Source organism: Aythya fuligula, chromosome 20 (genome assembly GCF_009819795.1).
Source record: "Aythya fuligula isolate bAytFul2 chromosome 20, bAytFul2.pri, whole genome shotgun sequence".
Taxonomy (NCBI): domain Eukaryota; kingdom Metazoa; phylum Chordata; class Aves; order Anseriformes; family Anatidae; genus Aythya; species Aythya fuligula.
Window position 1 is genome coordinate 11,675,072 of NC_045578.1, and position 24,302 is coordinate 11,699,373.

The 24,302-nt window shown below is 36.4% G+C and overlaps 1 protein-coding gene across 3 annotated transcripts; it reads left to right on the forward strand.

Moving 5' to 3' along the window:
• Window positions 1-144: 144 nt before the first annotated feature.
• On the forward strand, window positions 145-19,213 carry KIAA0753 (KIAA0753 ortholog). 3 transcript variants are annotated; one of them, XM_032201183.1, is made up of 17 exons: window positions 145-384; window positions 483-710; window positions 1,422-2,034; window positions 3,321-3,427; window positions 3,703-3,765; window positions 4,575-4,790; window positions 5,982-6,180; window positions 7,656-7,885; window positions 9,002-9,171; window positions 10,544-10,651; window positions 11,542-11,631; window positions 11,846-11,933; window positions 13,155-13,325; window positions 14,351-14,426; window positions 16,051-16,171; window positions 16,347-16,571; window positions 18,557-19,213. In XM_032201183.1, the coding sequence occupies exons 2-17, from the start codon at window positions 621-623 to the stop codon at window positions 18,672-18,674; spliced, it is 2,685 nt and encodes an 894-aa protein (XP_032057074.1). In that variant the 5' UTR covers window positions 145-384; window positions 483-620; the 3' UTR covers window positions 18,675-19,213. The 3 variants fall into 3 exon arrangements, with proteins under 3 accessions (XP_032057074.1, XP_032057073.1, XP_032057076.1); XM_032201182.1 differs by having other exon boundaries at window positions 145-269; XM_032201185.1 differs by having other exon boundaries at window positions 145-269; window positions 13,158-13,325.
• The last annotated feature ends 5,089 nt before the right edge of the window (window positions 19,214-24,302 follow it).

The following is a 24,302-nucleotide window of genomic DNA, read 5'->3' on the forward strand; positions in this document are numbered from 1 at the left end:
GGAGCGGGTTTGAACCGCGACCCCGGTAGGCCGGGGCCTGGGCTCAGCCGAGGCGGACGGGGCGTCGCGGGGCTTCCCGCCGGTGCTGGTCTCGCCCGCCCGCCCCGCGGCTGTGCCGTGAGGGGAGGGCGCGCCGGAGGGAGCGGGCCGCTGCGGGCCGTGTCTGGTGGGCTGGGGCAGCTCTCCGCGTTCCGCCGTTCATGACCAATGCCGTATTCTATCTTGCTGGTCGGTTTTCATACCTTTGCAGTACAATATTTCCTTTTAGGGTAAGTAAAAGCTATACAAGTTCTGCAGTGTTCTTATGAATCATAGTGTGGGCCTCAGAGCCTGCGAAGGTGCTCCTCAGCTCTCCCTGGGTGTGTGTAAAGAAGGATATAAACTGTAAGTTTCACATTAAACAGTAGGAATATTCTTCCTATTCTGTGTACCACCTGTATAAATGCACATAAGATATTTATTGTTTCTCTGTGTCTCCTCAGATTGGTTCTCTTGCTCACATTGTACCCGGGATTCCCTTCAAGAAGTAGAAATAACATATAATTTGTCTACAATTATCCTCATAACTGTAATTGTAAGCAGAAAATAAATAACTCAGTTTTCAGTATCAAGTCAATGTGATGGGACCAAGCAAGCCATCTTTGTCGGGTGCTCCATTTGCATCCACTACCCAGCTATACAGGAATGAAGGAAAGACTTTCCAAACCCAGGTATTGTTTGACTTTTGCAGCAATGCGGAACTGCTTTTAATTTGTGATCATTACAAAAAAGATAATCATGACACACTTCCTGAGACAGGAGTGACTCAGATCTTCATACTTGCTTTTGTGACGCTGTCATACATGATCATGACACTTTTCTTCTGTATAGAACAGAAATTATGCCTTTAAATATTATTTACCTGCCTTAGCCTTTACTTTACCACATGACAACAGAACCTAGAAACTTTATTCTGTTACTGTAGTTTAATTTTCCATTTCTTCTTCTCTGAACACCTCCTTCATAATTTGTAAGTTTAATAATGGCTGACTTAAATCACTATGATATAATAAGAGCAATTTCTATTATTAATTTTAATTGCTGTAACATTAATTTCATTGTCAGAACTCTTTAAGATCTTTATAATGACATTGTCTGTTACCCAGTCATTTTGGAGCAGACTTTTCCTTGTGGGTGCCCATACTAGGGTGCAGATAAGTACATAATGTTATTTACAAGATCTATGTGCTTAATTCAAAATAATTTTGAACACTGGCATTTATCTGAGTGGAGGGGCTCCTTTCATGTGTTGAAGTACCATCATGACAGAATGTATTCTAATATGAATGAAGATTTGTTTTCCTTACTGTTGTACTCTAGAGATGCATCACCAATGTAGAGTGTTCTCCCTAACATCAGTTTCTGTTTACGCTTTGCAACAGCTCCAGTTTAACAGAAATGTTCCTGCAGTTCCAGAGAACTTGGCTCTCAGATTCTCTAACCCCTGTCCAATTATAATAGAAAAACTCAAGCCATCCAATGATCAGAGAAATCTATCTGGAATTGACAACTCCAGCATCAAAAGCTCTGGCAAGTTTTCAATAATATCTGAAGAGAGACTAAAACAGGCCATTCAGCTAGCCAAAAGGGACATGAAACGAAAACATCTTGAAGAGCAAATGAAACAGAAAGTATTAGGAGATGCTGTCAGTGAATCATTGTTGACTCAGAAGTCACAGCAGCAGAAGAATAAAGTATTTGAAAGTCCAGAAAAGAAAAATGTGCTGAAGTCTCAAACTGAGTTGAAATATCAAGGGAAACTTGGTCAGCCTTCCCGTGTGGAGACTACCAGTTCTGGTGCAAAAGTTTATCTCTACACACCAAGTGAGGGAAGACTAACACCAGCTGTTCTGGGCTCTTCACCCACCCATAACATGAGACCAGACACCAAGCCAAATGTTAACAAAAAAGAAGATAAAAGTAGGCAGGAAATCCAACGGCTACAAAAGGAATTGAGAAGTTGTATCCAGAAAATAGAAGAACTAATTAAAAAAGGTGTAAGACTGAAGAGTAATTATTTTATATAAATATATAATAGTTGGTTGGTTAATTTGTTCTTCTTTCTCTCTCTTTTTTTTTTTTTCGTTTGTTTATTGGCTTGGATTAGAATTTGTATTTAGTTTGGAATTTTTGAGATATACATGTACTTTAAATAGAAAAAAGCTAGAATGGCTAGCCAGCTTAGGCAATAATAAGGTTTAATGTATTTGAGTGTTTGTAGTGAGTTCCAGTCCAACCTACAATGACAGTATAGGCTATTTAATAAGTTGTGTGAAAGATTTTGCTGTAGATCTATTGGCTAGATCTTCAGACTGCAAAAAACAGTATCATAATTAACTATGTCTTGAGCAGTGATAAGAAATGGGCCAGCAGTTGATAACATGCCATTTCACAAGTCTGACTCACCTGATTTATAACTGTGCAGTATCGTGATTAGTATCCTTTCTGACACTGTGTTGTGAGGTAACCCCAGTTAGCAACAAAACACCACGCAGTTGTTTATGCGCATTCCCTCCTCCAGCAGGACAGGGGAGAGAACTGGAGGAGGAAAAGTAAGAAAATTCATGCATTGAGGTAAAGGTAATTTAGTAAGTAAAGGAAAAAGGAAAAATGAAGAAGAAAAGGAAAAAAAAATGTTTCCACCAAAGCAGCTTTTTTTTTTTTTTTTTTTTTTTTTTTTTTTTTTTTTTAATTGCTGAGCATGACATTATATGGCACAGCATATCCCCTTTGGTCAGTTTGGTTCAGCTGTTCCAGCTGTGTCCCCTCCAAACTTCTTGCACTCAGCTTACTAACTTGTGGTCAGAATTGGGAAAAAGAGAAAGCTTTGGCACTGTACTAGTGTTCCTCAGCAACAGCCAAAACACTGTTGTGTTATCAGCACTGTTTTAGTCAATCCAAAATGGCACCATACATGTTCCTAAGAAGAAAACTAACTCCATTCCACCCAGACTCCACTACACATTGTATTGGTCCCTTTATAATAACTGTCTGGTGGTTTACCTGTTCCTAACTCTGAGTGTTGTATGTGCAAGTTTGTCATAAAATTAAGGAGTCATGAGTTATTTTCTAAACTATAACAGAAGCTATATTGTATGAGAATATTTAGTCAAATGCTAAGTAGATACATGATGTACTGTTAAAGTGACTAGCTTGCATTACTGCTCAGGGGAGCCCTTCATGGAAGAGGCTTATTGCTAAGCTATGCTCATTCGTTTGGCTTAAGCAGGGTTTTCACAGGTTAAATTAAGATATACAACTTTACATTTCATGCTTTTTAGAGAGAGTTGAAGAAATTTTAGATCGTGATGAAGAGCAACAGGTTTGCACTCGAAGACAGAAACAAGCTTCACGATCAGCTCGGATGCTGTATGTACTCCAACAACAGGTACAACCAGCATTTCAAACTGGTATGTTTATTATGATGAGTTTGACAGAAATGAACTGAAGCAAGAGAACTTGATCAGGATATGTCTGAATTTCCATGGCATTTTAGTTTGGATCTGAAATGGTGACTAATTTCTTGTGACGGGTTAGAGATAAGAGGTTTTGGAAAATACGGACTTTAACTCGGATGTTACAGTGAAGATTTATTGTTCATTTATAGACATAGAACTAATTCTAACTGACTTTCCCCACTCCCCCTCCTTTCTTGATAAACAGGTAAAAGAAATTCAGGATGATTTAGAGAAACTGAGTCCTCATGAAATCAAACACACTAAAAAGGTAAGATGGAATTATCCTTTAGGCTGTCAGTCACTCACTGACAGAAAACTTAGTTAATTCAGTTTGCCAAATGTCACCTTGTCTAAGGTACATCTGAATTCTCTCTAGAAGGAAGGTTTTCCTTGTGCTTGGCACCTTTCATCTTATTCTTGAAAAGATATGGCTAACTTGGTTTCACGCTGTCTTTGCTGCTTCCCTCTTCTACTCAGTTCTTGCCTGCCTGCAGTAGACTGTAGAGAAGGCTGTTGGTCTTGTGCTTTAATGTTGCTTCTAATTCCTCCCTCATTCTGTTTCCTTTTCTGAGTAACACTGTGTTCTACTCTTGACTATTATTTTTGACTTCCTGTTCATGTTACTCATTCTTATCAGCCATCTTTTCTGATTTTCTTGCCTATCCGTTATCTTTCAGAAAGATAGTGCTGCGATCATTCCTACTGTTTGGCGAGTATTGTCCAATTATTCTCTCATGCTTTTCCATCACCTGTATTTTTTTCATTAACACAAATTCTGGGGAGGTAGAATGTTCTACAGTCATGCTGTTTTACATTGGGTCCAAGCCTATGACTCTCTAGGCATGGAATAGTAGAAACAACATGAAGTGTTACAGCCATGCTATTTTAGCTGACACTAGCATGATTCTTGATATGTAGACTGCTGTGTAGCACCTTTAGTAGGTTGTATAAACGCCTGTTTTGTTCTGTTTCAAAAATGGCCTCATCTCCATAAGAAGTATCCGAAGTCTTGAGTGTTTCTATGTCCATATTCATAGAGATTATAGTTATTAAAGCATTTATTTTTCATTTTTTCAGTCTCAAGCAGTATCCAGATTGGCAGCAGCACACAGAGGAGCTATACGAGCCTTGCAGGCATTTGCCAATCAGTTTACTGATCAAACAGAGCAACTTATTCCTACCCACTACAAGGAACTGGGCAGTCTCATTCGACAGCTGTCTCTTTGTTCTGCCAAACTAGAAGTGGATTCTTCAGTTTCTGACATTATCATAGATATTTTGCTGCAAATTGAGGTATGAATAAGCATTTTGTTTCTGCTAAGGAAGAACAGAAATAGTGAAATAAAAGACTGTGTAAGCTGTATCGTGTCTTCATGAAATTGCAGAATATCTATATATTTATTTATTTATTTAAAGGCCATTTTCCTAATATATTAGCATGTTGCTAATGTTCATAAAATAGTGGTGGTCTAAATAAAGTTGCATCCTATTCACGGAAGCTACCTGTGGTAGTTCATGTTGATGCTTTTCCTACCTTTTATTGGCTGTCCTGGTAGAATCAAAACTGGTAGTGATAGTGCTAACAGAACAGCAATTTCTGATTCATTTGCCATTTTCAGGATTGAAAGAATTGCATTTGATGTATTGCTGTACATTATGTGTCGATTGTTTTGCAATGCATGCTTTAGGATTAGTAGAGGCTCTGCCTCATGCAGTCATGGCTGCAGACTTATCTAGGCAGAAGATAAAATTGTACCTACAAGAGATATTGAAGCTCTGTGCCCTTCAAATGAGTTTTGGTAATATCTGATGTTTTAAAACATGTTGGTATAATAGAAAAGTTCAGATTCACATTTCCTGATGCAGTTTCTAACTACCAGGATTTTTTAAGTAAGAACCTACATAACCTGAACTATTATGAAAGCAGTATTTAAGTCATTTGAATGAAAATAGCTGATACAATAGCCACAAGATATTTTATTTAACTTAAAATATTGTTCTAACTGTAAGAGCTGTGTTGTTATTTTTGCTTTGAACTGCTTATTAGCACATTAACAGCGAGTGAAAATTACCTTGGAAAAGGAAGGGAGGTAGAATTAAGATTGGACTTGTCATTGGAAAAAGTGTTTGTCTGTCTTATCCTTTTCATGTGGGTGTTCTTACCATCTGTAGGCTTTGTGTCTGTTTCTTTTTGAATATGCCGTAAACAGATAATTTGCTGGAGTTTTCTGTAAATAAAAAAAAAAAAAGCACACCTTTTCCATGTTACACAAAGATGCTTCTGCATGATCAAGCTATCAAGTATAGGCACTACAAAAAAAATAAAATAAAATAAAACCACCAACAAGAAAACAAACAAACAAAAACAAAGCCACACCAAAAAGTTCCAATTATTTAGATTCTCTTTAATTTTCTTCTTATCATTCTTCATTATCTCATAGGGTTTACTGAGAGAGTAATTAAAATTATAAATATTTCATGCAGGATCTGGATTCATTGCTGGAAAAGAAACAAGCAGCTAAAAAATCAAAGAAATGTCTTACAGCATCTCAGCACAAATTTCCAGTGAACACTGAGACATCTCCAGGCAGAAAGCAGCTGACATCTCCAAAAGGAGGAAAAAAGTCTCTCATCTTAAAGGAAAAGCATGGACAAGAACCTAGAAAATTTCCAGCTGCCAGAGGTCTCTTGATTGGCTTATATTTTATTTTTAAATACACTTTATCAGTAAACTTACCATCTGGAGTTCAATTTTGTAGTATGTTACATACTGCTGGACAGACGTGCATAACAGCCCATATGTAGTCATCAGACACACACAGCCTTGTTAGACATTTTTTTCAGCAGTTCCCATGAGATGATGGGCCTGCAGGTTTATATGCCTCTTTCTAATTATATCATCTTCGTATTCTTATTATGTCCATTTGTTTTACAGTGGGCTATTCTTGGATTGCTTTTCTTCAGTGTATACCTAAATGACAGTTTAGAAATTTACTTTAATGGTGCATAAAGAACGTATCCAAATGCCTATGTGGAAAAGACTGTATAAATATTTTTGAAATGCGGAGTTATTGACTGTAAGCAAGTCTCCAACAAAACTATCATTGTTTATCGGACTTTTAACAATGAATAGCATATTGAAGCTTTGCCTCAGAGTTTCATTAGTTTGTGCAGTTTCTCTACCTTTGAGGGGTTTTGAGAGGTATGGCTTTATTTTGTTCTTGACAATGCATTCATCCCATCTGCACTGTAGTCAAACTTTCAGTACTTAGAGACACATTGATAGTTGTCTTTGTTTTTCACTGATAGAAGTCTTTGTTTTTCACTACTAGATTGCCGTGCAACCTTTGGGAATTGGTTTCCTTTATTGTTCATTTACCTCATATGATATTAAATGAGCTTTATTATTTCTCGCCATCTTTTGAAATAAGGTTACTAACTGCCATATTTTGCCACCTCATGAAAACCATTATAGATTACTACATTATTATGTAACCTCTGTAATTGATCTGATGTGATATAGTTTAGTGGAGGACTTGTTAGTGTTAGGTCAGAGGTTGGACTAAGTGATCTTGGAGGTCTCTTCCAACCTAGATGATTCTGTGATCATTCTTATATGGGGTGTCTTTCAAATACATTATGCTGCTTTTTACTAGAAGACTAAAGTTAGGGGGAGAAGCCTACTATGACATGAATTGTTTTTGGCAGTCCAGAGAGTATATTGAGAAGCATTTTTTGGTTTTCATGTATGTTGTGGCCAAAAATATGTATGTTTGTTTGTTTGTTTTTAAAATCGTTGCCTAGACCTTATATAGCAATGACTGTTCAAAGGCTTTCAAATGACTGCATTTGTGTATATATACCTAGAGAATGTGCGTATATTTTCATGTATACATAAATATACACAAACACAAAGCAAAATTTCCTGTTCAATGAAACAGTGTAATAAGCCGGTTTACTTAATAGTTGGCAGGAAGTACAAACAAACAAAAAAAAAACACTTGTTTGTTTTTAATTTTGATTTTTTTGAATTATCGTAAAGCTTTAAATTTTGTGATTGGTATACCTAGCACAACAGAAATGTCAGATGTAGATGTAAACATGATTCTTGCCCCATTGAACTTACAGTTGAAAGTTTCTTTTTTATTTTTGATACAGATAAACTTCAACGTGTTACAAATATTTCAGCAGTTCAGAAGATGAACAGTCATGCTCATATATTGCACAATAAATTCCAAGAAGAAAATGATCTACCTACTCCAGAGAGAAATGCCATTTTGAAAGGAAGTATAGATTCACAGTCGAGATCTAGAGCTGTAAAAAAGGATCTCATCCTTGAAAGTGGCCCTTTGAAAAAGAAAGAACTGATATTACCTGTAAAATCACAGGTATGGAAGTGATAAAAGAATTTTATGCTTTCTTCAACTTGTCCCCTGGGATTTGTTATTTATTGTAAGGCGTGGTCAAGCTTTGTACTTCCTAATTTTTTTTTTATTCTGAGCTCAGAGACATAGAGAGATAAATTCTGTCATTTGCCTGTATTATTTCTGGTGTTTTTATTTTATCAAATGTTTTTTGAATGCAATGTTATTGCTCATTAAAAATGCACTGTACAACTAGGAACAATGAGGAACAGAATGAACAAGGAAAAATATTTGCTCAAAGCTAGTTTCATTTTTGAAATTAACATGGTTATTTTTCAACTTGGAATTAAAGATGCAGTATTTTCCCCTTATTAGTCATCCTCTGATGCCTTCCATGGTAGTGCTGTGCTAACATTTGGAAGATATAATTTAGGCAGATTTTTTTCATTGATTATAGAAATTATAAAACTATGCAAGACAAATTCTGGTTTCTGATAAATCTTTCCTCCAGTCAGCAGGAGGCTTCTGTGTTGCAAACAAATGAGTTGTTTAAAACTATTTTCAAATGCTAAATTTTGTGAATAGTTCATTTTTATTTTTTTTTCTTCCTCTAAATATCACCTTCAGCTTGAAAAATCAGTTCTGGTATTAGTAACATGGATTTATGCATATGTAACTATTTTACTGCTTGCCATATCAGTGAGAACTGTGAGCAGGAAGGTTAAACGTTTCAATAATTCATACTGAAGGGACTAGTCTGAATGTCTTTGCCACAAATGCAGATATGGCAATATTAGAGTTTTATTGCTGAGAGGAATGTTACTTTGGATATCTGTTTGCATTTACTCAGAGTTAACATAGAGTCTAATTATGAAAAAGTCCACAGAAGCTTTTCCCCATGAAAAGTATCAATGAGAAATTAGAGCTACTTGCAAAAATTGTATTTGCAGAATTAAGCACGTTCTGTTTGGGCATAGTTGTACTTCCCTTTAAATCAGTTGTAAAACCTCTACATATGTTAACTATGCAATAAACCCAGCATACCTGATTTCAAGACAAATTCTGAAGCAGAATACAAAATATTTTCAAAAGTGAACAACAGAAGATGCATGTTTTTAATATGATTATGTTAATTTTAAGGGAACGCTTAAACCTCAAAAACCTAGGCAGGTACAGCCTCAAGGAAAGCATGCCCAATTTCAAGATACAACTATAGCTTTTCAGCTAAAAGAGAATAAACGACTTGTTAAGGAGAGCAGAACGCCCTGGGTGCCTCCAAACCCTACATCTCCACCTGCTTCACTGAAACGGTATGTCCACAGTCTAGTGTTTACCTTACTTTTCTGTGGAAATGTTGCTGTATGTGTACCAGTAAATAGGATAGATTGGGTCTGGCTCTCAGACCATGAAGACAAGTGGCATAGTATATCTCACAACCAGATAGTTGTATTCTTTTCTCACTCAGCATAAAGTGGCCTTATTCATACAGCCTGGAAAAAGCCATTGCCTTATGCTTTTTCCTGGATTACGTCCCGGTATTGTCTGGGAGTCATAGGCTATAACTGTAGGCAACTGTGCTGTGCACTGACAGTGTACATAGCATGCAGAATGGATGTTCATATGCCATGTTGGTGCTTGTGGTCTGGCTCTGCTTAGGTTAGTTCTCCTCTAAAAGAATATGTTGTTACGCTGTTTGTATCTTTTGGTCCTGCCATAATGTTTTTCAAGCTCATAAGCTAATTTGAATTCAAACTAACAGAGGTAAAAGTAACAGCAGTATGTTTCTTAAAGTGTCATGAAATTAATTATTCATCTAAATGAATAGTTCCTAGTAGTGCCTTCTGTGTGGGGAGTAATGTGATCATATCAAAATGTATTACTAATCAGAGAATATATATAGCCTGTTAAGCCTTTTGTAAATGGCACCACTACAAGAAAGTTTTTAGGGGCTTTATTTTTGTTTTAGGCATGTACCTGATCTGTAGTACATCAGACTTATTAATCCTGCTGTCAGAAAAGTAAGCATTTCTAATGTGCACACTTAATATTATTTGTAGTAATGTGTTCAGGGTTATTTCACTGTGGAAAAATGCTCAGGGATAAATGCTAAAAGAACTAGATCAGGAGAAAAAAATCTCAATCAACATTGGCTGAACATGTCTTTTAAGTGATCTTTTTATTGGATGGAGTTATCTGAAATAATTATTAGTATTGAGTTATTAGTGAAAGGCTGTTCTAATTAATTCTTATGCTGGAGGGAAGTCTCCTCATAGTAATACATTTGTTATCATTTGCCCTCTTCCTTCTAAGATCTTTTAAGAAATAAAACATAAAAATAGATAATGTGGTAATGAAACAATTAAAACACCTGGAAATAGCTAGATCCTACATCCTTCTGTCAACACCTCTGAGGAAGATTGTTTGCAGGATTAAGGAAGAAATGCAGTGTGAATTTTACCAAACATGTCATATTGACTTCCTCTTTGTTTCCACCATTACATTTACACGGGCTTAGTTTTATGCCTCTAATTCAGCCAATTAGGATCAGAAGAGTTACCCATTGAGAGCTTAAATATGGTCTGAAGGGCATAATTTGGGCCAAGGTTAGTGCAATAATTATGTTTGCTATGAAAATAGTATTTTTTGCCATTAGTGTTTTCCCGCCATTGACATTGCTTACAGGATATCCAGGACTGCAAGTTCCAAGAAGCTCATTCATAAGCATTCAGCTTTGCAGAAAGGGAAGACAGAAGAAAGAAGACTAGGGCTCATGGAAAAAGAAGCTCTCAGGTTGGCATGAATATTCCGGTTGGAAACACTAAATATTTTTTCTGAATGTTTTTTTTTTTTTTTCTTGTTTAGAGCTGGTTTGATTCTGAGGGTAAATAGCCAGTGCCTGGTGTAGTTAGGCAAGGGTTGAATCAAGGCCAGGCTAGTGAAGGCTAAGCTGAGTTGCAGATGATTAAGTTATTTCACGTCCCTACATGTGGAACTATGAAGTCCCCTTAGTTTAATGAGATGAAGGTTGCCTTCTTTTTTTTATTTATTTTTTTTTCCCCTACCTCTCTTTTCTTTCTCAGAGGAATTTGAGCCTTTTTTTGGCCATGGAGGGATACTTTCCTTTCTCTCTTCCTCTTCTCTGTAGCGTTTGGAGTCTTATAATCCCAGTATAACCTGTCCAGCATTTGGGACTACTCCCTTCATTAGAGATTGGTTCACTTGATTTGCATGTGGTATAAAAATATAGAAAATGACCTAGCAGCATAAGTAGCAAGGAACATGTGAAAAAGGATTCATGGAGTCCTTCTAGTGATGGCTAAACTGAGCTACAGATGATTAAATACTTCTATGCCCCTTCATGTTCAATTTCATGTCCCTTCATTGATAGACGTTGCATCTATAGTGGACAGTGTATATTGTAAGATGAAGAGCTTGTCTATCAAGGCAGTATTTGTGGTCAGCCACGAAGTTGCCTGTTTGCCAGTAGCAGAGGCAGAAAAGAAGATCCCTTGTTCTCAAATGAATTTCCAGAATTATACCATCTTAAAGTCAGTATTACTTTTCTTGCTGAATTTTTTCAGCATTTTCTAACCTAATGTCCAGAATCAGATGACTTAATTCTCCAGTTGTCAGAACATGCATTTTGTAAACTTCTGTATATTATTGTTTTGATTTTGAAGATTTGAAGTTCTGGCTCCAAGCCATGCTAAAAGGATGAAGGTTCTAACTGACCTCAGCAAAGGAGAAATGGAAAAAATAAAAAAGCTAAGGTAATGACTTGCTTTGAAAAGTTAATAAATGGTATCAGATCTGATATGGCTTTCCCCTAGTTCCCCCTACTAATATTAAAAATTTCCAATCTTCACACTTAACAAAAAAGTGGATTGATGTGTTTGTTTATGTTTGTTTATTTTCATACCAAGTTTCAGAATGACATCATCATTTAGCTGTTTTTTTTTGTCTTTTTTTCATGTGTGTGTGCAGGTCACAAGGTGCTTCTCCAACCCAGTATGTAGACAAAATTGAGAAAGCAGTACAGAGACGCATAGAACCTCCGTTGGATATGGCGCAGGTAGGACATTTAAGCTCATGGTAGTATTTGAAGGATACATGTGTAAAGGGGCAATACAAAATTTCTTTTAAACAGTGCAAGTAAGCAGTTTAGGGGAGAAACATCTAAAATGATTTATGTAGTCACTATGGTTTTGGACATTTGACAAGTGTATTTCCATTTCAGTGTGTGGGTCTCAAGTTATTTTAACGAAGTTTGGCAAAACTGAATTAATTGTTTTTATCTTTTTTTGATAGTTTCCTGTCAAGTAGTAAATGGTCAAAGAAGTTCTACACTATCCATGACTGGGCTCGATAAGATTATTTTAATAATTTATATAATACCATATTTAATGACTAAATATATTTTGAATAGTAATATTTATGACTAAAAATACAGACAGCTTGATTATCATGAATAGATTTATGTTTTTTTAGTAGATCAATCTCTCCTTGGCAACAAACTGTCACCTGAAGTATTCTTTTTTTGTAAACCATCTTTCAACTCATGCAGCTGAGAAGGCTTATTCTATCCGTGTGTTATAGAGTAAAGGTGTTTGAAATTTATGATGAATTTTTATCTTTGACATGTGGCAGAATACATCCAAAAAAGTAACAATGATTTCTTGAACGTAGCCATTTCTACTGGCATAAGATACATCTTTAAAACAACATCAATTGTTGGTGGAGGGGGAAAAAATGTTTTCATATAAAATAGTACAGGTACATGAATAGCGACGTCATAGCATGGCTAATTGGTAAAGTTGTACACAACTGAAACCTACATCTTTGGCCTAGGTTTACCTGCTATGTATTTCTCTATATGTACTCATTACTTCCTGGAGCTGCTGTGGGACTTCTCACGTATGTTCAGTTAAATGTGTGTGTAGTGTTTTGTAAGTGAGGGCCTTCACTTTACTTGAATCCTGGGTGATTTCTGAACCTGTGATGCCCCAGTTTAAGAATGAAGTTATGTAGCAAGTTTTATCTGTATTCAATTATTTTATTGTTAGGAACATACCAAGCTCTCTATTGATTTGGCTTATTGTGTGAGTGGGGAAAAAAAAATACAGGAAATTATTCGGATTTTCATTAAAAGAAAAAGTTGAAATGACATTTAGATTATTACCATAAGCTGCTACAAGAAATGTTAGACATATAAACATTCTTTTTTTTTCCTGAATCTCTCTCTCTTTCTCTCAGCTGTGTGATTTTTTATTTTATTTTATTTTAACTTTTTTAGCAGGTTGCAGCAAATGCAGATATCCTGAGTGAGAAGGTATTGGATGATCTTTTAAAAGATACTGCTCAAGAACTCTGGAATACAGAGCAGCAGAAGAAACTCCAGGCTGAGGAGCTCATCGCTGACGGTCCTAGTCTAGAGACAATGTTGCAAAGAATGGAAGAAATTGAAGTAAGTTTTTATCTCTTGGTTGGTCTCAGTAGTTCCAATTTCTTGTTTATTGACCATAATTAGTAATATCATTAAGTATCTACATTCTTAAATTAAGCAAGGTTTGACTGGATCTGTGTATGAAATGGAAGACTTGGAAGATATTTTCACTTCAGCAAAAAATTGTGTAAGAATAGAAGGATGTTTGGCCTAATGGTCTTACTGCTAACTTTAGAGTTGGTAGACCTAAGTTTGCTTACAACCACAAAGCTCTTGTGGCTTAAATCATCATATGTGAGTAGAAGAATCAGAATCAGTATGGTGATAACGTAATTGGTTGTCTCACAAGTTGGAAAGTGAACATCAGTGATTTATTTTTTTTATGTAATCCTAATATTGCAGTAGCATAAGCTTCTAAAGAAAACTTAGTGGTGATCAAAAGTATTCCAGGGGGATATGTGGAGGTCAGATAAATGCAGTTAATTATCCATCTTGCTATGTAAATATAGTTCGTAATTTAGCTTTGATCTTTCTTATACATTGCTTATTTTTATTATTTTTATTAACTTTTCTTTAATAAGCATTTCCAGAATTTTTGGTTCTAGTCTCAATTTCTTGTTCAGTAAAATCTTTCCTAAATTAGAACTACTGAGTTTCGTGCCATTGACTTCTATAGATCTGTTTATAAATTGGAAGCATGAAGTTTACATTGTGCAGTGTCTATATGGGGCACTTAAGCATACATATGAATTCACTTTCAGTAAGACAGGAAGGGTATGAGGGCCCACTGGTTGTTTAAGTGCTGTTGATCTGAAATGGGAGGAGCTGCTATGGTACTGGCAACTTGTTGAGTCTTCTAGTATGGCGTTTTGAATGAACAATATTTATTATATATGATTTCACCCCTCCACCCCTTTTCTGTGTTATATTAACTGCGAGAAATAATCTTACTTTGACTGTGACCTGCTTTCCTATTGAGTGATAACTACTACAGCTGAACTGTTAAGTATGTGTTGATTAATTACTTCTGTGTTTTTCAAAAACAGAGATACCAGGCAGCTGTATGCAGGAGATTCACCCAGATTGTGTATAGTGATTCAAAGTCCTGGACCCAGGAAATGGGTAAGTGTTTTTTCAGTGCAGCTTGTTTTTCCTGTAATCTGTAATTTTAAATTCAGATGTTTTGAAATCAAAATTATTAGATTATGTGTGATCAAATAGCACTATACAGACATATTTTTGATTATAGGTGCTCCTTTGAGAGCAGTGTTTCTGAAATACAGTTCTAAAATCAGTATTTAAAAGAAGAGAGGTCTCTTCTGTAAAATGCCTGTCATTTTCTGTTTGCCTTTGTTGGGATTGTATTTGTATGCAAAATACTGCTACTGCAAGTTGGCTGAATCTTTAACACATACTACCAATCACCATGTTAAGTTTGAATGTTGCTGTCCCTTTCTAGGCACTTGTCGTTCCTTAACTTAGATCTTTTCTTTTCTACCAAATTGTAGGTAGTGATTTTAGTGCAGCAGAGATGATATTCTACAATCTATAACTGAATATGTACACTGCAACTCATCTGTGAGCTATTTGATTCTACTCTAGAAGAACGTTAATTTACTTTCTAAGTTTGAGGTCTCCTAAGACCACTCTTTTTCTTGTTAGGCTTTTTGTGTCTCCTGTTTTCTTTTCTGTACTTTAATAAATCATCAGTTTACATGACTTAAGTTCAAGTGTAAATGTTAGTTAAGTTTTAATATAGTGGTTAGTCTAAAAGGTAGCATGCAGAAGGTAATATTAAGTTATTTAATTAAGCTTAGAAGGTTTTTTCTCTTTCCTTATTCCTTTCAAGTGATGCTGATACTGTTTTTAGGTCTTGCCAGCATACTTGCAAGTTTAATTCTTTTTTTGAATAGAATTCATTATTCAATGTGTTTTAGCAATAAGTATTTAATTCATTAAAAAATTAAAATACAGCTCATATGCTTCCAGTTAACATTAATCATGTTTTGCTTGCTTGTTTTTATTGGATGGAAAATAAGTAGAGGAATTTAAAGTCCTTCAGACTAAAAATAGCACCTAACTTTACATCAGATTTTTTTTTTTTTAAATGAGAGGGACCTTTGTAATGTTGCAAGAAAGTTGTTCATTAGTGAAAGCTATCATTCCAAACTATAGCTGATATTTCCCATACATAAACCTGCACATCTTAGTATTGTTTGCCACAGTGACATGCTAATAAAGACAACTTTTCTTGTTATTTGTCCCCCACACCTTTGTTCTTTATCCTACTATTTGATTGAGTACAATGAAGCTACACCAATTTACCAAGCTGAGGCTCTGATCACATACCAACTTTAATGGAACTGCATTGTTTTAAACCAGGTAGAAGTGTCACAATAAGGCCGATGATGACGGTCCAAATCTTGTTGCATCGTTTTCCATATCTTGCCAAGCTCACTAGCCTACATTAGTTTTCAAGTGGTATTTTCTCTCTTTTCTAGTAGTATCCACTGATACAACAAACTATATTAAAGGTAGGATTTGTAAAATGCTCAGCTTTAATACACCAAGTTCTTGGAAATCCTGTCTTAAGTTTACGTTTTAGGGGGTTGTCAGCATCAGTACTTCACTTACCTGAAGGATTTGCTTATAAAGTAAGGAAAAGTTTTATGAAGTCTTAATTGCATTAATTGTAGTTTTTCCTTTTCCAAATAAAACGTTCTTAATGTTATTTTCTTCCTTCTAGATCAACAAAGTGCATTAACAGCTAAAATACCTACATCTCCTCATCCAATTCACATAACCAAATTAACCCAGCACATAGAGCCAGAAACAGACGTTTTAATTGAAAAACTTTTTGATGACAAGTAAGTAGAATATTTGGCCCTGTATGAAAGAAACTGTGGTGCATTTATGCTGTGCATCTTCTTTACAGCATTTTCATTGCAGGAAATTATGGTTCCTATTTAAAGAGATTTTCTGATTTTTCAAAGAGATAATTGGAAATCTAGTTCTGATTTAATGATTATTCTGTATTTCCAGCGATATTGATGAAAACAAAGAACCAAAAGAGAAATTGCCGACTGGAAATGATATTCTGAATCCCTTGACCCAGAATTCTATACAGAAGGAGTGCTATATTTCTCTCCCTGTTACAAAGCATATGCTCCAAAGCATTAAGGATTATAACAGCAGATATGAACATCACCTAAAGCTCATTTTTCATGAGGCAATAGGTGGTTTCAATCCATGGCAGATTGCTGAGAGGTATGTGAACTATCCACATATTTTGGAAGTGAATGTATAGGCTGATGAACAGTTTTTTCTATCCTTATTTAGGAAGGGAGTGGGGAAGGGGCCATTTAAATTCCACATTAAAAGCCAGAAGCAGTCAGCTACTGGACTGTTTTTCCAATGGTACTTGGTGTTCATGGATTTTTAAGGTACTTGGAGAAAATTAAAGGATGTGGAAGAAGAATGTCCTGGAGGGGTGATTATTTTTCACATCTTTGTATGGTGTTACCACCAGAGCAACTGTGTGAAATACAAGGTAAATTACATTTGGAAGTCTAAATTGGTTGAAGTGAAAATTGTCAATTTTAACTTGACCTCATTTTGCAAAAGTTGGTATTCTATTGCTATAGAAAACTCAGCGAAGAATTGTTCTCACTCAGCTTTCCTCATCCATTTCTACAATGAATTCATGAATGAGTCTGTAGGGAGGCTTTGTAAAAGATCTAGCTGGTGAGCATACTCTGCAAATGCCTTAAACATGACATTTTCATTGTATCACAGAACACAACATGATATTTTATCTGAAGATAGAAGGAGGTAGTTGCATTTGTCCATTTATTAAGTCAGTAGTATCAACAGGTAAACTGAAGGAAAACCAAATCAACTTTTTTGTAAAGAAAGAAAGTACTAGGAATAATTGTGCAATCTTTAATCTTCGTGGTGTGCGATTACGAAGTTAGTGTTTCATGGAACAACAATAAATAGTCTTAAAGACACCAGTGGCCTTAGTGCAGATTTCAGTGCTTCCTTTTCCTCAAATTTTGACCCTTTCATGGAATTCACTATGAGAAGAGTGACATAGGTTGTTTACCATCTTTTAGTAGAAATAGAAGAGGTGAAGAAGCAATAAACAACATTGCAGTTCATTTATTGGCAAAGAAAAATGTTTCACATTGATTCAGTGTTTGTTAAGCAAACATGTCAGTGAAAGATGGAATAGCCACCTTGCATTCACAGTTGAAAAAGTGTTTCAGTTGTTCAATAACAGGTACAGCAACTAACTGATATCACTGGGTTTCATTCCTTGTACATTTCTTGAGCGATTTTTCTACAAATCGTTTTAAATTTGTTTTAAATTTGTATTATTTATTTCAGAAATCATCTATTGAGCATGGATAGTTGAAAGACCAGTTCTTTCTTGGGACTGGCAGATGGATTAAATGGGAGTGAATCTTTCCTTCTGACAGCAGAATTCCACTGTTTTTGCCTATGATGCGTGTTACTTGAAATCAAACTACAAATGTAATCTGATATCCAAGATGTTTCATTGACTTTTACCACAAGAGGGCATTATAAATCTTTCTGTATAAGTATTACAAAATGTTTAAAAGAAATATGCCCACACTATGCTAAAAAGGTCTCGGATATGCTAACTTTATGATATTTTAAAATATTTGCAAAACTCTGAAGATATGTTTTCAAGAAAACAGTAAATAACTGTATTCTTACACTAAAATAATTTTCCTTTCTGTGACATCAACTGTGGTCCAGAGATCTCTGAAAATGGAAATTTCTAATCTCACTTTTCCTGAAATTCTATTGCTCTCCATAATACCTGATTCAGTAGCAGCTAAAATCAGTAAGAAGCTTTCTATTTACTTCAACGGCCTTTGGATAAGCACAGTAGTATTTTGTTGTACTCCCAAAGCAGGATTAGTATCTGTTAGTTTGAAAAAGGAAGCAACAGAGATCTGTTAACACCTCTAAGCCTGAAGTATTTATCCTTTGCTATGAAGAAGACTGAGGAAAGAATTTAGACTGTCTTATACAACACATACCACTACGTAACTTCTGTGGCAGTGGAATCTCTTTCTAAGCTAAGCAGTAGAAAGAAAAAAAAGAGTATTGTTCTTTTAAAATCAGAGATATTCAATACCATTTATGTCAATGGAATGAATGACTGAAATTTGAAATCTGATCTTCTGAGTCTTTTTTTTTTTTTTCCTCTCCCCCCTCAGTCTTGCAGAAGAACTAACAGAAGAAGCCCTATGTGATGTGGCAGCAGAGCTGCAGGATGTTTGTGAGGATTATGCAGAAGCTGTGTTCACGTCAGAATTTTTGCAGCCAGCACAGTAAGTGCTTTCAAGTCTGCCCCATTATCAGATGCAACGTCTGCTGCCATCTAACAGTCTTACTGAATGACTGTGCTGTGCACAGCCTGCTTGGGCTCTTGCAATGAACTTCTGAATTAAGTTCTGAAACTTCTGGTTGTTTCAGTATATCACTAATACATTATACACTGGCAAATGAAACCTTTCAAGAGAAGCACATGATAGAGATTTTTTTTTTTTCTTATATTAGCCTAAAGTATTATCTAAATCCAGCATTTAGTGATCCAGCCCCACAGCCCTTAGTTTTCACAGTCTCATTGAAATCAAGAATAACAAAATAAATGAACCATTGTCATTTCTCCAATATTAAATTAACTTTTTAGTTTCAGATAATCAGTGTACTAGTTTGGGTTATGTCTGAAGTTAGCAATGAGTAAGATTTATGGTACTATTTTGGGGAAATACGAGCTCAATCCTGCAGCAAAGAACAACATGTCAATCTGTTTCCTTTGATAAATTTATTTTCTGAAATAGTGTTCAAGCTCTTAGAGAACAATTTTAACCTTCTAAGATTATTTTTGTTTCCTCTTATTTGAGCATATATTTTTAAAATAACTTATTTTTTTGACGCCTGTTTTACTGTTTTGTTCATTTGAAATTTATATAAAATGTAATAATGTAAATGTTATTGCTGATGTGTGACTTTGCTGATGTGTGATTTAATTTAAAACTACCTTTTTATTTCTAAGATTATAGAGAGCAGCCTATTTTTAAAACCAAAATAGTAAAGATGTAGTATCTGTCTGTATCTGCATGTATGCTTGTGAAAATATTGTCAAATTATTTTATTTTTTAATAAACAACACTTGTTTCAAAGACTGAGCATATTTTTTAATTTAAGACAACTTCCATCTGAACCCATTTAGAATAGTCAGCACCCAAAGTTCAAGGGAGTGCACGGCAGCTTTATAAGAGTCAGACTACCATACGTCTCAATGTAACATGACTGTCTGTCAAAGTAAATATGTTTTATCTCTTAAATCCCATGGTGCTGTGAGTGATATCCTCTGACTGTTGATGCCAAAGTGAGCTTTTATTGTGGATGAGATTGTGTTTTTTGGGTGCTTTCTTTAAGTTGAGATCTGTGGAGGGCAAAGGCCTTAGGTAGGAACCTTGATTTCATACTCTTCGGTCCTTCCTAAGAATTTAATTAATGGATTTTGTGCTGCATTATTTACAAATGTGAACTAGGCAATTTAGGAAGTTTCTACCCTGAAAAATTTTGTAGGGCTTCATGTTGATAAAATTGACTGCATATCATTATTTCTAAGGGACAAATCAGAAAAAGCTGAATAAACATTTTACATGTGCATAATTCTTGTCACAGTTTGATGGAGACTATATATGGGGCTGAAATGTGCAACTTCATACCATTGCAGGTGTTAACTGTGCATCTAGTGAGCCATGTTAACTGACTGGGCTCTTGTTTAAAGCAGACATGCATCTGAATCCATAGCTTTTTAAGCTAAGTACTGGGGAAGTACAATAAGCAGTTTCAGATTCAAAATGTATTTTAATGGTATAGATAGTGAAGAACAGATTTTCTTCAAACCTGTGCTGTTTCTCATTGCTGAAGGTCTTTAGAAACAGGTTAGATATCCAAAATGTGCTTTTCTACCTGGTAGTGCACAGAATTTCCCCATGGATCTGTAGGATCTTCACAGGCCTGTTTTGTCTTGATTCTTTATGTGCAAGTTTCTTCAGTGCCTGAGCTGTGAGATGGACAAAACCAAAACAGGACGGAAGAATTTGGTGTTATATACCTGTTTGTATGACTCCATTAAATGTCAGTTACTGCAGTCACATATAGCTGAAGTAGTTCTAAAGTTCACAGAGTGGTTCAGTGATGTAAGTGACAGCAGAAGCACATCAGAGCAGTTTGGTGCAAGGGTAGTGCCAGACCCTGAGTGCACCAAGGTGTTGATGTGGTCATTTCCCAGCTGGTGTTGTGGGCAGCCAGGGATGATTCTGGAAACCCTCTGTGAGGACCATGAAGTGCTCATTCAAATTCTATGAGCAGTTCTTGCAACTCCTGAAAATACGCAATCTACTTTGTAAATATTTAACTGTAGAAATTAGAATGGCATGCTTCTGGGAGAGAGGTAGTTATGGCAACGGTGTTTGCATTACCAGTGCTTTGAAGAACTACTTTTTTTCTGTTAATGCTGGACCTAATTCAACTGCCATTAATGTCAATGTAAGAACATAACTGAGCGCCTTCTGTTTGGTTTGCTTTATCTCTGGGTTACTCTTGGAAGCTAACTTTGCACATCCTCTTTCTCTTTGGACTGCTTTCTTCCCACCAGGAAAAATAGGTGTTTTTTTTTGTTTGTTTGTTTTGTTTTTTAGATTTTTTTTTTTAAACTTCTTCACCACCAATAGCAAAAGGGGTTCCGTGTTCATGATGTATGTGCTAGCCAACTGTCAGTCAAACAGAAGATCTGCTTCAGTATATTTGTTCAAGGCATATTCTTGAAGTATATAATAACTTTCAAGCATATTTTTCCTCAGAAGACCCCACGTTATCTCTTGCAGCACGCTTGGAGTGCTAGATTGGTTAGGTTTTAAACTTATTTTTTAGGATGGTAGTCTGGTCTGAGAGAAAAGAAACAGGCTGAAGGACAGTGGTCCTAGCTGGTCATTTGTCATCTGTTTCCATGTACTTCACCTGTGTGTTTGTGTCTGCCTGTTACCTCTTGCATGATAGTTTGCAACATGTAGGTAAAAAGGGGTGCCTCAGTTGACACTCCTAGCCCATGGAGGGAAGCATCTGACCATTAGTGCTCCTGAGCACTATTGTAATATTAATGTGGAACAGAGGTTGGGCTGGCAGAACCTGTCTTCTGAAAAACCTTGTTGATCACAACTGAAATAAATGCAAAGCAGGATTTCAAGTTGTAGGTATTACTCTGTACAGAAGGAAATATAACCTAACTTTCAAAGTTTAACAATTACTTTCACTCATTCAGTGGAGATGATGTCTTCCTTTCATGGTTGTTCCCTTTCACCTTTTCTCATCAGGAAGATGTCCCTTCTCATGGATTAAACTCAGTCACTGCTGCTGAGAGATATTTTTCAAGGACTGATTTTTAATATTTTTGTTCTTAAATACTCTTAAGCAGCTTCCTGATTTGCCAAGGTGTTTTTGTACTTACATAACTTTTAAAGCAATTATTATCAGCATGGGTGTAAGAATTTCTGAATTCAGAGCTAATTCATGAGCTACATGAGCTTTCCTTCAAACAAATTCCTACTTTTCCACATGTGTGTAAATCTAGCTGTAGATTCCAGCTTTAAAAAACAGAATGTGGTCTCACAGCATCAAGGTTGTAGTCAGTGCTGTCCGTTGCTTCATTGTTCCTTAATGGGGATTTGTATCTTCAATCTAGCTGTGTCAGAGGCACACACAAGAGGAAGGTTTCACCATGACAGACTTGGTTCATACCCAAGAGGGTGTTGTTGTGCCCAGTGGCTCAAGGGGCCAAGACGAAGCAATTTCCTAGTGGCCAAGGAGAAGGCAAGAGCCCACAGCTCTGTGCAGGAGCAAAGGAGCTGGGTGGGTTCCACTGGCTGTAGTGGCAGTGATTCTGGTGCTACTGGTTTCAGCCTGTATGAGAAGGTGACGGAGGTAAAAATGCCTTGGTGACTGCTGCAGCTTGAGACTGCATTGGGCTATGTCCTTGCTGTTTCTATGTGGCTCATAGGAGGCATTGCATGAACACCCTTTTTGTTTCTTTCTAAGAGCTGGGAAAGCTGCCTGGCTAGGTGGGAAGAGCCTGCCTGCAAGGCAGGATGTGCTCCAGTGGGAGGATTGAGAATGGTCCCTCTTCTGAGCTGTTTCTGGAGCAGGCCAGCTCTCTGGAGGTTACTGAAGGTAGACTGCCTACAGGGAATTAATGATCCAACAGACTGCAAGATTAGTATGAAAACCAGGGGAGGAAAGAATAGGAATAATGAGAGAGAATGATTTGTGTCTGACTAGCTCCTAGTCATCTGCAATTAGCTGTTTAATCTAGGCAGATATTATTTTTTTTCAGGATTTAGACAATACTTTTTTTTAATGGCTTTAAGCAATGGTCTTACAGCCCCGTTTTATACCTGAAAAGCTCTGTGGAGCCAGAATATGGTTCACTGTGGTGATTTTTGAAGCTGCTAGATGGTCCTTTGAACCTCTGGATAAAATCAGTAAGGACTGAATGTCACTGGTAGCTTTTTGTTTGTGTTTCTCTCTCATTCCCTTAAGGATCTGTTTCAGTGTTGTTTCTCATAATCCCATTATGTAAACCTGACACTGAGCCAGCCTGTGTGTTTGGGAGTAGATGCAGCCCTGACCTGAAAGGACTGGAGCAGCATAACAGCAGCCTGTTTTACAGGAACAAACCTGCAGGATTGAAAGCACCCCCAGATCCCTTCCTGCTGAGCAGCTATTCAGCCACTCATCTCCCAGTCTGTACATCTGTCCCAGGTGCAGAACCCAGCATTTTCAGTTGTTGAACTTCATGCCATAGATGATTGTCCAGTTTTCCAATTTATCTAGATACCTCTACAAGGCCTCTTGTCCCTCCAGGGAGCCAACAGCACCTTCCAGTTTAGTACCATCAGCAAACTTGCAGGAGTTGAATGCATCCTCACTTGTAGTTGGACAATTTGTCCAGAAAGATGCCATAAGAGATGAGCTCAAAGGCCTTACTGAAATCCATAGAGACTATGTTCACTGCCTTCCCTTCATCCACCAAGCAGGTGACCTTATCAAATCCAATTGTTCAGGCAGGACTTGCCCGTGATGAACCTATGTTGACTACATCTGATACCAACTTTATTCTTTAACTGCCTTTCATTATCCACCAGGATAATCTTCTCCATAACTTTAAATGATTTTTAAATGTGGGATTTTTATATGTGGCTGAAATCCAAATGAAATATTACACTTCCTAAAATGGTCTGTTATCTTTTAATTGGGAAAATAAACTTATTCTGAATATGAGTCTAAGCGGCATCAGTTAAACTAATGGTGAGTCTGCCACTGCCATCCCATTCTTGTCTTTCTTCTCCTGCTTCTGCAACAAGCCCGAGTATTTAGGCTGAGGAAAAAGAGGCAAACAGGAGTAGACTAGCAGGAAGGAGACAGAGAACAAGTAAACTTCTTTAAAAGGAGAAAGAAGAAAAGAGGGGTTGCTCCTGTTGCCAGGACTTCAAGTGTGGATTTCTAGCCACCTCAGGTGCGTATACTTAACAATGATTATATCAGAAGCAGGTGGCACTCCATCAATGTTAGTTATTTTTAAACCTCCTAAAATCCACGTAGTAACTATCTCTTTTTCCTTCTTCTCCATCTTCCTTTTTTTCTTTTTTCTTTTTTTTTTTTTTTTTTTTTTTTTTAACTCACCATAGCAATTCCTGTCCCTTTTTGAGCTGGCATAGAAGAAATAGCCCACAGTATTAATAAAATATAAATAGCATTGTTCAAATGGACGCATGCTGAGATGCTAGTATGACAGGAGTGTGAGCAGGATTTATAAAAGTGTGTCTGGGCTAGACATCCACAAGCCTGGCTGGGTACCATTGGCTGTGACCTGTGGCAGTCAGGCTGCTT

What these genes read in the sequence shown, in the direction of transcription:
- KIAA0753 (XM_032201183.1), top strand. Translation starts at nt 621, where the DNA reads ATGGGACCAAGCAAGCCATCTTTGTCGGGTGCTCCATTTGCATCCACT. An exon ending in CCACCTGCTTCACTGAAACG is followed by an intron (nt 9,172 to 10,543) that starts GTATGTCCACAG and finishes CATTGCTTACAG; the next exon opens with GATATCCAGGACTGCAAGTT. An exon ending in GTCCTGGACCCAGGAAATGG is followed by an intron (nt 14,427 to 16,050) that starts GTAAGTGTTTTT and finishes TCTTCCTTCTAG; the next exon opens with ATCAACAAAGTGCATTAACA.